A 13,389-nucleotide genomic window follows, 5' to 3' on the forward strand; every position below is an offset into this window, starting at 1 on the left:
CACGGAAGCATGCGTTGGGAGGGCTTTCAAGTAAGCCGACTACTCTCGAGTAGACGAATATCCAAAAGGACAGCAATGATCCACTCAGCGCGGGACGCTACATAACACCGAACGAGTGAGTGGGAACGGTCGGAAGTTCCTACTTGGTCAATGATACTGTCCGAACCTTGACATACTTACCCAGTACATCTGCGACTATATAGGAAACATACACGCCAGGAACACACCCCATGCCATGTGTGATCCAATGATATCCCAGACGAGCAGGCATGTAATGAATAGTAACATATGCCTAAAGCTACTCGAGGCTGAATGGACTTCGACCCATGTCGGGGCTGCGGGGGCTCATAGGAAGTGCAAAGAGATCTTCTTCTTGGTCGTACTCGTTCCCCTCCACGTAGGCTTCGTTGTTAACCAGTACAGCATCCAGCGAGGCGGCAGCATCGCCATGAACCTTGGAATGGCCCTGCCGTGCAAAGGTCGGAAAGGAGGAAACTGCTACGTCATTCGAAGCGGGCGAGAAGGATATGGGTTGAAGGCAGGTGTTTTCCCCTAGCAAGCTCAGGTTAGGTTTGGTTCAACGGCGCAACTACAAGGTGCCGGCGGGAATCTTACCAGCCCGGCCAACCACCAGGTCCGCCGCCGATGTTGCCAGCTTTAGTCCCTTGAGCTTCTGACCGAGCTTCCCTCCAATAGGTGACTTTGGCGACATAGAACTAGACGGAGCCCGGGGTGCAGGTGCAACCGCCGGGGTACTGCCACTGACACCCATGTTGACTTTGAGGTTCACACCAAATTGTTCAACGATCCACTGGCGCTCTTGGTAGGCTATCTCTAGCCCAATGCCTTCTGAATTTGTCTTCATTTCAGAAACAATTTCGTCCTCCAGCTCGGCAAGTCTCTTCTTGGCCCAGATAGTATGCAATATGCCTCTTGCCCCAATCACTGAGTTTCCAGCACCTAGGCCTGGAGGGAAGATGGCCGGCAGTGACTTGGTGGTGAAAGCAGTTCCATCTGGGTGCGCGATGGTAATGACCGAGGGGACGGCTGCCCCTGGCGGCAGCAGGAAATAAATACGCTTCTTCTTCCCCGTCTCCTCGTCTTCGACCGGCACATGACTTGTTTTGCCTTCCCACGAAACTTGCCAGGTCCCCGAAGCAGACAGCAATGACTGCGGGCCTGAGGAGGCATTCCATTCCACCATGAGTATCTTTGTGCCATCATTGCCCCTGCCCGCCTGAAACTCGAAACGGGCTAGAGCAGGCAGGTCTGAAGTGCCAGGATCAGATGGAGGCTCATGCAAGGGGCGGTCAGATCTGTACCGTTCGGCATGGAGATCGGGGGTCGGCGCCGACGAGGACGGCGATGCGGACGGCTGGGTCACACTCGGCCCGTCCATTGCGTTTTGGCTTTTTCTTTCCACCTGGGGAAGAGCCGAGATCTGACCCTGACACGGCGCGGTGCGGGGCGCGGCGAACGCGGAATACTTGAAGACCGGGACACTGACGCGAATGACAAAGGCTACTCATGCACGGAAGACTAGCCTGTCGTCTTCAAAACCTCTGGCAAAGGCGACAACTTGACCGAAGTCCCGGTGTGCGAGGTTGGACTACAGGCGGATAGCGGCCGGCAATAGTGGCCTACTGGAAAGGGGACACCAAACGTGGTTGGGAAAGAGATGGGTTGAATGCAAAAGGGGGGCAGGGGGCTATGAGGCCGCTGGCGAAAATGCAGTTCAACACCTTCAGTGTTGGTTAGACGGCTGGAAACTTGGGATGCAGGAAGAGATACCGAACCAGAGACCGGCGAGTAGAGAGTGATGCAACGCGGGCTCCACCTCATTGAGGGATGTTGGATCACGGCTGAGGCGGGACCACGGATTTCGCGTAGGAACCCGAAGTGTGGCTGATTGGTTCATTGGGGACCAACGTAGGCTGATCATGCCGGGGCAGGTACAGATAATGTGGCAAGTATTCCCAAACGCGTTGCCCGTGTTGGCATTACATATGACCTTGGCATGGATGATCCAGAACCAGTTACCAAGTCTCAACTCCCCATTAGCAGGCAGAGCAAAGACGGGAGCATGCTTGGGCATTCACGGTCGCTGCCGTGGCGTGCGACGGAAAGAGTAGGGTGCCAACGCCTTGGCGTGAGGACAATGTCCTGGAAGTAGGTAGTGGCAGTGGGGTGCTTTTTCAACGACTTGAGAGTCAGAGAGAGTGCTATTAGGCTTCAAGGGTATCAACAGGCATCCTGCCCGCAATTGCAGGTTACTGCGCGGAGAGAACGCGGAGTACCCAATGTGGAGTTGAACTGGAGAATCACATCCGGGTTTACTGCCGCCTTAGTGTTGTCACTTTGTATGGAGCGTGATGTAAGGTACCTAGACTGGAGAAGTGGAAACCCCGACGAACGGAGGACTAGCAAAACGAGGGCTGCAGAGAACGGGGATTTCTCCTGCTACACGGGACAGCTCTGCGTTTAATCCACGTATGGGCCGATTCTGACATGGTGTCTATCAAAGGTGTTTCTGTGCCCGTAAGAAGGTGACATCTGGTGGAAAGTTGGTGGTGAACGATAGGAATTTGTATATCATGCCTGCACAGCTGGCCTCCTTGCTTCATCAAGCACACACAGGCTCAGATGTTCCGTTCATAAACAGTAACAACTCGACCACAAGGAAAGGGTCTAATTACGGTATCCGTATCCGCGCCGACTCCGTATCTTAGGTAAGTACGTACGGACAGGTATGTATCCGATAGCCGGAAATCTACAGAGACCAATGTGTCTCGCCCGCAGCGCAGTGCCACGAGGTATACTCACCTAACGCAAGACCGGAAAACACGCTGGGTGGATGTGAAGACGCCTTAGAAGGGAGGTGGCAGAGAAAGGCCGCGGTAGGCCCGAGGGGCGCTCACAGGCTAAGGCACCCATACGAGTAGAGAGGACAGTGGGTACGATTCAAGGTAACCTCACAGCTCGCGCCATTCTGACTCCCCTTCCCCAGTGTCCAGAATCCACCGTCCCCAGCCCCGACGTCCGCAACCCCGCTAGCTCCACGCTGCTTGTCCTATCCGAGACGGCGCTAAGCTGATCGAGTCGGTTTCATCGCTTCAACTTCGGCGACTTCGGTCGAATCTGCCGCGTTCATGGCCACAGATATCTGCCTTTCTATCCACTCGCTGGCTGGCCATACCGATATGTACCTTACCTACGTGCCTACCCCATGATAGGTAGCTGGCCATGTGTTGGTCAGATTTTCACTACCTGAAGTATGTACAACAGTCGCATCATCAAGCCATCGGGTGCTAGTGTTAGCAATCTACGACATGCAATTTAACATCATCACTGTCATTGTGGCCGTAGGTCACAGAGCGGAACTTGGATACACCTCAAAGTGCGATTTCTCGTTGTGTGTCTCGCCGTTGCTTCTCGCCATCTTCCACCGCCCATCCCGAGGCGTAGCTCCGCAATCCAGCCGCCCCCACACGAATGGTTAGGCCCACCTAATCACCGAGCCCAGATCGGCGGCGCCGGCCACGCCCGGTCAGTCTGTAGGTCAAGTGTATTGATGCTCCGGGAGGCAAAAGTGAAGATGCTCTACGGAAGCCGGCCCACCAGTCGGGGACACAGTTCCCATGTTGCGCCGGGTTCTACTCTGGGTCAGATCAAGCATGCAAGGCTCTTTGCACCGTGATGGTCCCGAGTGATCGCGCCGAAACGGCAAAACCCAGTGGCACAAGTTGGAACTTTCAGTCGCACACGATAGATACTCGGGTAGGGTGTCAAGAACCACACGTACAGATTCGTCCAACCACTCGCAACCAAGCAAAGCAATGAATGAGGCTCAAGCCATGTAAGGATTTCTTCCTCTCCTTAGTTGAAAGTCTGACTTGAAGAAAGCGACGGTGCTTGGACTTATACTGGTACGGCAACAAACGCTATCATCGTCTACCTTACCTCAAGGTCAAGTGGTCGCATTGGGACTACCGACTTCCTGCTACAAGCAAGAGCGTCTTGCAAATGCACATAAGTGGCTGCCGCTGGCAAGATAAAGAAATTCTTTCTCGAATTTCAAACTGCGCATGTACGGCGACGCAATTGTGGGGTGGCAGCGCTCCGTCCGGTCACTTTTACGGTGTTTTACTCGGCCGCTTTTTCTCCTTTCCCGCTTTTCACCGTGCCAGCCTGAACTGTGCACGTTACATCCAGCCTTTTCCCCGACTGCCGACCCATCAGCTTGACTGTGTAAGGAACAGGCTAAGTACGAGCAATTTTCCGCACTGGATACGTACAGTGCTTCGAAACTGTGTCTAGGTCGGCCCCCTTAACAAGTAAGTGCCCTCTCTCACTTGGGCCTCTCCACTAATTCGCCGCACATACCGCCGGGCCACCCAGAATGAGCGAACGGCCGATCCCTCTCTCGCGACTCGTTGTAGGCGCTCGTTGACGGTCTCATCCGGTCCAGTGCCACTGCCACTCGCAAGGCAAGGTACCTCAATACACTACCTTAGGCGCCTACGCACCTGGAAAAGGCGCTATGCAAAGCGCTGCTGTGCTGGACACAGCGCCCCTGTGCCCGAGGAACCTCACATCACTCCCAGCACACTACAGTACTTTGTGCTGCCGACCACTATTCGGGACAGAGGCTGAGATACCAACCTAAAAGTACCCATTGAGAGAAGGGGACAGGAGGGAGAGCATAACTGATGGGACTGGGACTACAGCACCTAGACTCAGATAAGGTACCTTCGCCAAGTGCACATACTCACACCCACTCCCACATACACCCTGCACACCTCTTCCCTCTCTGTTACTCCAGGCCGGCTGCATTGCTCTCTCTCCCGCTCCCGCCTACTCGCTCATCCTTTCTTTCCCTGACACCTTCGCCAACCCCAGCCAACATCGCATCTCACCTTGCGGCCAAACGTCACCCGAAAATCGGTTAACGATCATCTTCGACATTGCCGCCGCTTCCGACTTCAACTTCAACTCTCTGCGCGCTCCTTTTTTGATCGATATCCCACGATTTCGCGCTTGGTGCGCGCCAGACTCGTCGAAAAAAGGCCGACAGCTTACCGTGCCTCACCAAACTATCAACCCAACCTTTCCGCTGTCAACGTTTAACCAATTCGCTTCCGCGAAACTCGTTCCCTACGTCCCTCGATTCTATTGCCACAACAACTACCAAATGCTCAGCCATGCTTGAGACGCGAATGTCTGGCTCTGTCGACAGTTTTGTTCCCTCGCTTGGCCCTCTCCGCACCGACTAGAGACGATCAGTCGGGCACCCTTATGCTGGGTTCTCTAGGCTTCAACCCTTCCATCCTACTGCATCATCGTCCAGTACGGTAGCAGGAAAATGGATCCGCCTCATCTCACCGAGTTCGCTTCCCAGCGTTATTTCACGAAACTCGATCAACTCAGGGCAGCTCAGGAAGCTCATTTGCCGTCTCAGTCTCGCGATCCTCACCTCCCGTCGCCACAGTCTAACTCTTCTCATCATCCGACTTCGCAGCCGCCGTCCACCTTTATCCTTCCCCTCCGTAGCTCCAAAGCAACCGAGGCCGATGTCGAACTCGTTCGGCCCGCAGATCAGAAGCGTCACGAGAAGAGTCGCCTTTTCGGTCTAAGATCCAAGAGTTCCATATTTCATTCCAAGTCCTCGGCAACACACGCCGAACTGCCAGAGCAAGCCGGAGGTGGTTCGAGGCCAAAGACGTTTGTCACACCTTACTAAATCCTGAAATCATATCTCGTTTTCACTGTTCCTGACAATATACAGGCTCCCGTTCGATCAACTATTCCTTGATTTGCCCACCGAGCTTCAGATCCAAATCATATCGTCATTACCATTGACGGACGTCCTCAACCTACGCCGGGTATCGAAGGCATGGCATACACTTATAACTTTTAACGAGGCGCCTATAGTTCGTTATCACCTGGATCACCACATTCCAGCATACGCTCTGCGACTCTATCCTTCGAGAGATCCATCCGCTGCCAACTTCCACCATCTATGCGGTTTATGGCACCGTCTCCATGTGGCTGCGAAGTTGTCCTTCCTAATGTGTGAGTGGATCACCAAGGAAATATTCCTGCGAACAACAGATGCCCAACGTCAAGAGTTTGCCACCCAACGTGAACGAATGCGTCGACGACTGATTCCGCTTTTGTTCACCGTCTTTCATTTCTTTGAGACGTACAGAAAACTACATTTGCAACATATTGTTGATCATGGGGGCCACGGTTTGCTGCATGAGCCCTATACTTTGAACCCCATCGAGGTCAAGATTATGAATATGTATGACGACCAGACGTTGCTACGTGTTCATCAAGTCTTCCCCCTCATAATTTCATCATTCTGTCGACGGTTACGTCCCCCGTCGTACGCCGGACGCGTTGAACGATCTTTAAGGGGTTATTTGAAAGAGAAGCCAGCCGACGAAATCCACGTTGCGATCCTTTGCGTGGGTGGTCTACGACAGGTTGAGAGGCTTTGGGAGATTAAGGGATACAACAGCAGAAGAGGGGCGGTTGACGAATGGTATAATGCAGTAGCTAAAGATGCCGTCGAGTCACCGGCCCCGAAGCAAAGACGAGGTATCATGGGACTCGGGCGCAAGAAATCATCACTATCAGTCAGAGATTCCACCAAAGGTTCACCGCAGGCAGGGTTTCCGGCACGACGCACTTCTCGAACATCTCTAGACGATACTGTGGAGCTCTGCGATACCAACCTGATATTCAATACCAGTCTCGCGGCAGGCATGCCCATGGGGCCTTTAGGACGGGATCAGGTTCGCCGCATACTCGAGGACCTACCAAGCCTTCAGCAAATCTGGATGACGACGGCGGAGGCTCTCATAATGGAACGCGGTATTGTTGAGCGTACGCAGGACATCAAGCGAAATGCTCAGGTTATGCTGGAACTGATCCGAGACGATGGTACGGAAGAGGAGGATGAATGGTGGTATGGACGAAGCACACCTGAATCTGTGCGTCCTCCACTTGAAGCTATAGAGGAAGACTCTATTGATGGCGTTTGAGAATGACTGGGCATCTTCAGCATATACTGGCGTTTAGGTCGGCGAGGTTAGCGGCCATGGGAAGTTGACGCGCGAAAAAGCTCAGCCTGGCCGTTCAGGTTTTTTTTTATTTGTCTGTCTTTTCCCCCGTAACCTATCTGGTTAGTCTTCTTTGTCGTGATTCAGCATGGAGAGGCAGGAACAGTTGGTGGAGACGAAGGTGTCAAACCGTCTTGAATTCCCTTGGCTTATTTCAAAAACCGATACTCCTGGTATCTATCCATCTACCTACAAACAAAATCATGATATCCGTTTGGTCAGGGCAAAACACTGCCTTACAGTACCCCAACTTCAAATAAGTGGTTTCAGAAAAAAAAACATCAGTCGTGGACTTCGTGACACGTTTAATCATACGTCTGTACAGATACACCGTGAGGCTGCTTTGATTTTCAACTGATAACTAAGTTGGAAAGGCTAGTCTTCATCAGCGCCGTCAAAAACTAAGGATAGGATATTACAGAAGCTTGCAACTGCGCCCTACTGACGGCGCAAAGTATGATACATTCGTTCTCTGAGTGTGGATTCCGTCACAGAGCCATCAAAAGATGCCGTATGGCTAATCTCAGAAGCTGTTTGGTATGGTGCACCAAGTGACGATGATGGCCGCTGTATAGAGTTGTTGGTCATACCGTAAGGCTGTTGTCCCATGGACAGGCTAGCCTGGCTCGTAGAGCCAAGGCCTGTCATTTCCAAGAATGCTGGGTCCGAGTAGTCGTGGAATGACGGCATGCCCGTGGGAGCTGCGTGTTGGACTTGGCGATTCTGAAAAGCTGGCGATTGATTTTGTCCTGAACGACGTGCGGGGTTCCTGTAGTGGCCGTCAGGAGATGTCACTATGGCCATCTGTGTGCCGAAGGGTGACTGCTGGGTCATGAGCCCCTGATACACCCCATCGTTGGCAGGTCCACCAAAGGCGTTCGTATCGCGTCCTACTGACGAAGAAATTGGTCCACTAGTCGGCTTCACACGATGGTGTTGACTCATGTGGGAACGGTCAAGGACACGGGCTTTCTGTCTCGGCTCCTGCGACTGCTGTTTTTCGTGCTGCTGAAGTTGCCGTTGCTGGGCTTGTAGTTGTTGATGAAGCATCCGCTGCTGGCTATGTGATTGCCGCTGTTGATGCTGCGGTACTTGATGTTCAAAATGCCCCTGAACAGAGTGACTGTTGCTATACATGCTCGTTGGCGAGTCGCCCGCCAGGGATATGGGATAGGCGCCGGCGGCCATTGACTCGTTGGCGTGGGCTTGATGAACGATGCTGCTAGGGGCACGACTTGGACTGAAGCCACCACGTAACTCAGGCCCATCTTGATGCGAGCTGGTGCTTTGCGAGTGTGTCGAGTGGCTGATAGACATGCTCATTTGGCTTATAGTCTGTGAGGGTATAATCTCGGCATGGTCCTCCGCGTTAGCATTGCGACTGTTAATCTGTTCTGTAGATGGTCTCTGCTGCGAAGTATGCGAGCTAGTTGCAACTGTTGTTGAGACAGTCTGGCTGTGATCCGAGGACGACCCAAAGCGATTCCTTGAAGCAGGTTGTCGTGGTATCTCCTTCATCAGCTTCCGCCTCTTAGCTGACTGTTGCATTCCATTGCCAGGTTGACCCAGAGGTACGGCATTGGTGGTCATTTCAGACGCAGGCACCTCCCGAGTTACGGGATCTGATGCTGTGTCAATCGCTATTTGGGTAGCAACCTCGGGGTCAATAGAAGCTGATCCGGTAGCTTGCGCGACATTGGGATCGGTTGTGGGAGCTTTGCGTTTACGCTTCGCCCCTCTCAACTCACCGCTCATAATGGAAACGGCTTCAGAAACCTCAGCCGGAGATTGCCGAGAAACCTCAGAGGGTGTCTTTCGCACCGCATTGGAAGGTCCCATTGGCTCAGCAGATCCACACCCTGTAGGTGCTGATATAGATGGATGATGAGAGCTTGGCCCGGCAGTCCCATGGTCGACCATATTGCGTTCCTGCCCGTGATGTTGGCTATTTTCTACCAACTGTCGATGACCATTGCCAGTCTGGACTGCTGTTCTTGGTTCCTTGGGTCGATTTTTAGATCCTTTGGGGCGGCCAGGACCTGGCTTTCGCTTCTTGATGCTGGATACTTCAGATCCCGTGCTTGCTGGCATGATATCATGGTCTGTGACAGGAGCTTTCTGCTGCTCAGAATTCGTGACGGAAACACCATCCTTTGGCCGGTTTTTCGATCCTTTAGGCCTCCCTCGCCGTCTTGGAGGTGGTGTGCAAGAGGCATCGGGCACAGCACTGATGGGTTCCTCCCCAATGGAGACACTCGGCCCCGCTACGGAACTACTCTCATGAGATACTTTTGCGGTGTCATCGGCAGTGGCATCACGCCTTGTTCCTGTCGCATTACCTCCGTCACTTAGGGGTGCTGCGTCTTCGATATCGACCCAACTGTCATCTGCAGGCCCCTCCTGGACAGACCCGTTGCCTGGAAGACGACCTTCTGATGTTTGCAATGAACGGGCACCAAACAAGATACGTTTTCTGAGGCTCTTCTCCTTTTTCCCTTTTGCATTCTTACTTCCTCTCGGTCGTCCCCTTGGACGTTTCACTATTGACTGTTGCGAATTGGACAACGACTTGGGACCAAGAGCTGGAAAGATCTCAGCTAGCCAGCCGATGAAGAGTGAACCCGGACCATTGGACTCAGCACTGTCCGGAAAAGATTCATCGGTGTATGCTGCACCGGGAACGCCACCGAAGAATGCCAGCGCTTTACACAGTTGATCGACCACCAGAACCGGATGAAGACCACGCAAAAGCGTTAGCAACCGAGCTTGTTCGGCCTTGGTCTCGGCGGCTGTGAGGGGCGAGTTTCGATGACGAGGAGCTGGAGGGTATGTCGAAGTATCTCGATCTCCTGGACGATAAGCGAATTTGCTCCGCCTGATGGGAACGTATCTGTCTGTCTGGGCTAGTTTCGCCGCAAGCTGGGTGCCTTCACTCGTCCTTTTCGCCGCCGCATCCCGCTCTTGAATTTCATTCGTAGTGGTAAGATCAATGTGCATGACACCAAAGTTTCCCTTCCTGGCATCGGTCTTGCCCTTCAGCTTGCTTGGAACTGGATTCCGAACGCGACCATCTCTGTACAGGCCGGGAATATCATCCTGCACTGGAGGCCCCGTGTGTTGTAAAATCCCAAAACCATGAGATTCGCCTGTTGCCTGAGAGTCAGCCGCCCGCCTAGCTATACAGAGTTGACAACAAGCAGGGCTGCCGCAGAAGAGCAGTAGCATGGAGAAACAAGTCTGGTCAACGAACCTCTGTGGCTTGCAGAAGCTGAGACAGGTGGTTGCGAAGTACGTTGGTCAGAAGTGCTTTTCTCTTCGTTCGAAATAGCGGCGGCCGGTTTCAGCGTCTGAAGTGATGCTGCAAAAGGTCATGGTCAGCAGGGGGGCTAGTGACGAGCAAGTGACGAGCAGTTGACGGGGGAAATGCGAACCTGCGATAGTAGCCATTGCTGTAAGCGTATGCCACGTTGTAGACTGGTTCTCATTCCCAAACGCGAATAGGCCGAGGTCGGGGCCGGTGCCAGTGCCGTAGTTGTGAGTGCGGCGCGATTACTTGTTGTAGTGTTAATACTATTTGGTTACACAGGGACGTACGATGGACCGTCGATTCGTGGCGTGGAGATGGGTCTCGAGCAGGCTATGGGAATCGCGACCCATTCGACGCTCGCAATAGCCCGTAATTTCTTACGGTGATTCTCCGAGTCAACTGCTTCGAATTTGGGCCGCAGAACACGAGTGCAACATCATCATGGGTCGGCCAGTCGTGACAAAGTGGGATGGTGAGCGCTATGCGCTGTACTGCGTAGACACTGCCGCCGGCAGCATCACAGCGTGAAGGCTTGGCTCTCAGCAACGCAGCGAATGGCGTAACGGGAAGTGATACTGGCAGACCAGCTTGCGAGTGGTTCGGCGAGGGCGCGACGTCGATGACCGAGCAAGAGGAGACAAGACCAAAACTTCATTCGGAATGACCGTCGAGGAACGAGAAACAGAAGTGATGCAAAGAGTGGCCCTAAGGGTGCGGAGGCGGTAGACGCGGAGTACGGCCAGTACTCTGATGGCTGATCGCGAGTGACACAGAGCCCAGCTGCCATCCGTAGGCACCTCACCTGAGGGGGGAGGTGCATTAATCCGCTAGCTGCCCAGAGCTCAGCGCCCCAAAAGGACAGAGCCCGCTCCTGGACGCGGCTGTGCGATGCTCCTAGCAGAGGGAGGTGGCATTCACTGGACCTAAACCTTAGGTTGACAGACGTTGGCTGTCCTTTCTCTTCCCGGCACCTCAAGACATCCTTTTTCTCATCAAACCTCCAAGGCCACCAAACGAACACCTGTGGCATGTTTGAGGGTGCCTACAAAGGTAGATTTGAGCCCGTTCCTCCACACTGACCAACATCTCGGGGGCTGCAACATTCATATCAGCGTCGCAATCGCTACCGCCAACCACCCCTGTCGTCGTGTCAGGTCTTTCCCCTAATATCCAAAGCGACTCGGTGTTCAGGCCCGTCAGCTTCCTTACCTAAGCCTTCCCTCCAGGACCTCTTGTTACCTCAAGCTAGCTCTCTCACGTTGGATCGCTCCGACTCGTTGCCGCCATCGTCATCGTTCCAGCTCCCTAGCCAGTACTTTACCGCGCTCACCTGCTGACACGCATGGACTGCTAGCCATCATCATCAACATGTCTACCAAATACGTCCTTGTCTCTCTACCCCTCGGCATCTTCGACTCGAGTGACAAGGAAGATGCCATCGCTTCCTTGAGCGCAACGATCTCGCCCGAGAATGGCAGCGTCCGGCCTTTCAACATTCCAGACTTCAAGATCGGCACATTGGATGCCTTGGTCCAACAGGCCGACGACCTAGCCAAGCTGGAATCTACTTGCGAGGCCGTCGTTGCCAAGGTTGCTGATTCACTGAAGTCGATTCTCGATGGCGATGAGGACAAAATTGCGCAGCAGAAGATGGTCAACGACAGTATGCATTTCACTCGCGTCCATTCTCGTCCTTGACATCGTCATAAACCGCTGACAATGTTGTTTTTCCAAGAGCCTACCGATCAGTACGTAGGCTCGTTTTCGTGGAATAAAGTTCGATACCGTGCCGACAAGAGCTTGAGCGAGCTTGTCGATACGCTGCAAAAGGTATGCTACGATTGAGAGCTTCCGAAAGGTGTACTGCCAGGCATGACTGACAAGAGAAAACTAGGAACTTATCACTACCGACAACGATGTCAAAAGCAAGTTTAATCAGTATAACTCGGTCAAGACGAACTTCACCACACTACAGCGCAAGCAAACGTATGTTCACTACCTGAGTACTACCCGAGTATCAAAGTGTTGCAGATTGTTGATGGTAAAATTGACGCTAGTGGCAACCTCGCGACAAAGTCGCTCACGCCGATTGTCGACCCTGCAATCCTTATTCAAGACTCGGAATACCTCGAAACACACCTGATAGTTGTGCCCAACAATGTCAAGAAGGACTTCTTGAGAAGCTACGAAACGCTTGCACCCATGGTTGTTCCACGGTCAGCTGCACAAGTAGCTCAGGATGACGAGTTCACATTGTACTCTGCCACGTCCTTCAAGAAACATAGCGCCGAGTTCCTACAAAAATGCCGCGAACAGAAGTGGACACCCCGCCAGTACAAATACGTCGAAGGTGGCAAGGAGGAGGAACAGCGCGAGCTTGATCGAGTAGCCCGCGAAGAGAAGAAGACGTGGGGAGAAGCCTTGAGAATCGGACGCACGGGCTGGAGTGAAAGCGTCATGATATGGCTTCATGTTCTAGCACTTCGCGTCTTTGTCGAGGCAGTTCTGCGGTACGGGCTTCCTCTCGACTATGTCAGCGTCTTAGTAAAGGTAAGTGATCGCGCAGTGATTCTCGCAATCAACCCGCGTCCACGGTGCTAACCTACTATTCAGACGAACTCAAAGCTGGCTAAGAAGGTCAAGACTTCCCTCGATTCCAACTATTCTTACCTGGGAGGCAATGCTTTTGGGCGTGATAAGCGTGGAAAAATCACTAAAGACGATGCAACCCTGTCGTCTGAGATGGCAGCAGCTGGATTGGGCGGAGGCGAGGGTCACGAGTACACAGCGTATGTGTACTACGAATTCGACTTTCCTTAGGCTTAGCAAGTGAAAACGGAGTAATGCACCGACGAGGGCTCTAATATCCATACGTCTATGTATCCACAAAACATCCGACGCACGTGGGGAAAGCGGCAAAGACCGAATAAGAGCTCTGACTGCCACAAGTTGACG

The 13,389-nt window shown here is 53.1% G+C and overlaps 3 protein-coding genes across 3 annotated transcripts; 2 read left to right on the forward strand and 1 right to left on the reverse strand.

The window, feature by feature from the left end:
* Positions 1 to 298: 298 nt before the first annotated feature.
* CGCA056_v001139 (uncharacterized protein) lies at positions 299 to 1,399 on the reverse strand (the record flags this gene model as incomplete). Its single annotated transcript, XM_037316400.1, has 2 exons — positions 299 to 552; positions 616 to 1,399. 2 exons carry the CDS (start codon positions 1,397 to 1,399, stop codon positions 299 to 301), a joined length of 1,038 nt encoding a protein of 345 aa, XP_037184551.1.
* A 5,209-nt stretch (positions 1,400 to 6,608) lies between these two features.
* On the forward strand, positions 6,609 to 7,049 carry CGCA056_v001140 (uncharacterized protein; the record flags this gene model as incomplete). The annotated part of the gene is made up of 1 exon (XM_037316401.1): positions 6,609 to 7,049. One exon carries the CDS (start codon positions 6,609 to 6,611, stop codon positions 7,047 to 7,049), a length of 441 nt encoding a protein of 146 aa, XP_037185765.1.
* Positions 7,050 to 11,802: 4,753 nt separating this feature from the next.
* On the forward strand, positions 11,803 to 13,254 carry vma5 (V-type proton ATPase subunit C; the record flags this gene model as incomplete). The annotated part of the gene is made up of 5 exons (XM_037316402.1): positions 11,803 to 12,097; positions 12,170 to 12,264; positions 12,329 to 12,420; positions 12,492 to 12,984; positions 13,048 to 13,254. The coding sequence occupies 5 exons, from the start codon at positions 11,803 to 11,805 to the stop codon at positions 13,252 to 13,254; spliced, it is 1,182 nt and encodes a 393-aa protein (XP_037185764.1).
* Between the last annotated feature and the right edge of the window lie 135 nt (positions 13,255 to 13,389).

This window comes from Colletotrichum aenigma (assembly GCF_013390185.1).
Source record: "Colletotrichum aenigma strain Cg56 chromosome Unknown KSG_Cg56_contig01, whole genome shotgun sequence".
In the NCBI taxonomy this organism is placed as follows: Eukaryota; Fungi; Ascomycota; class Sordariomycetes; order Glomerellales; family Glomerellaceae; genus Colletotrichum; species Colletotrichum aenigma.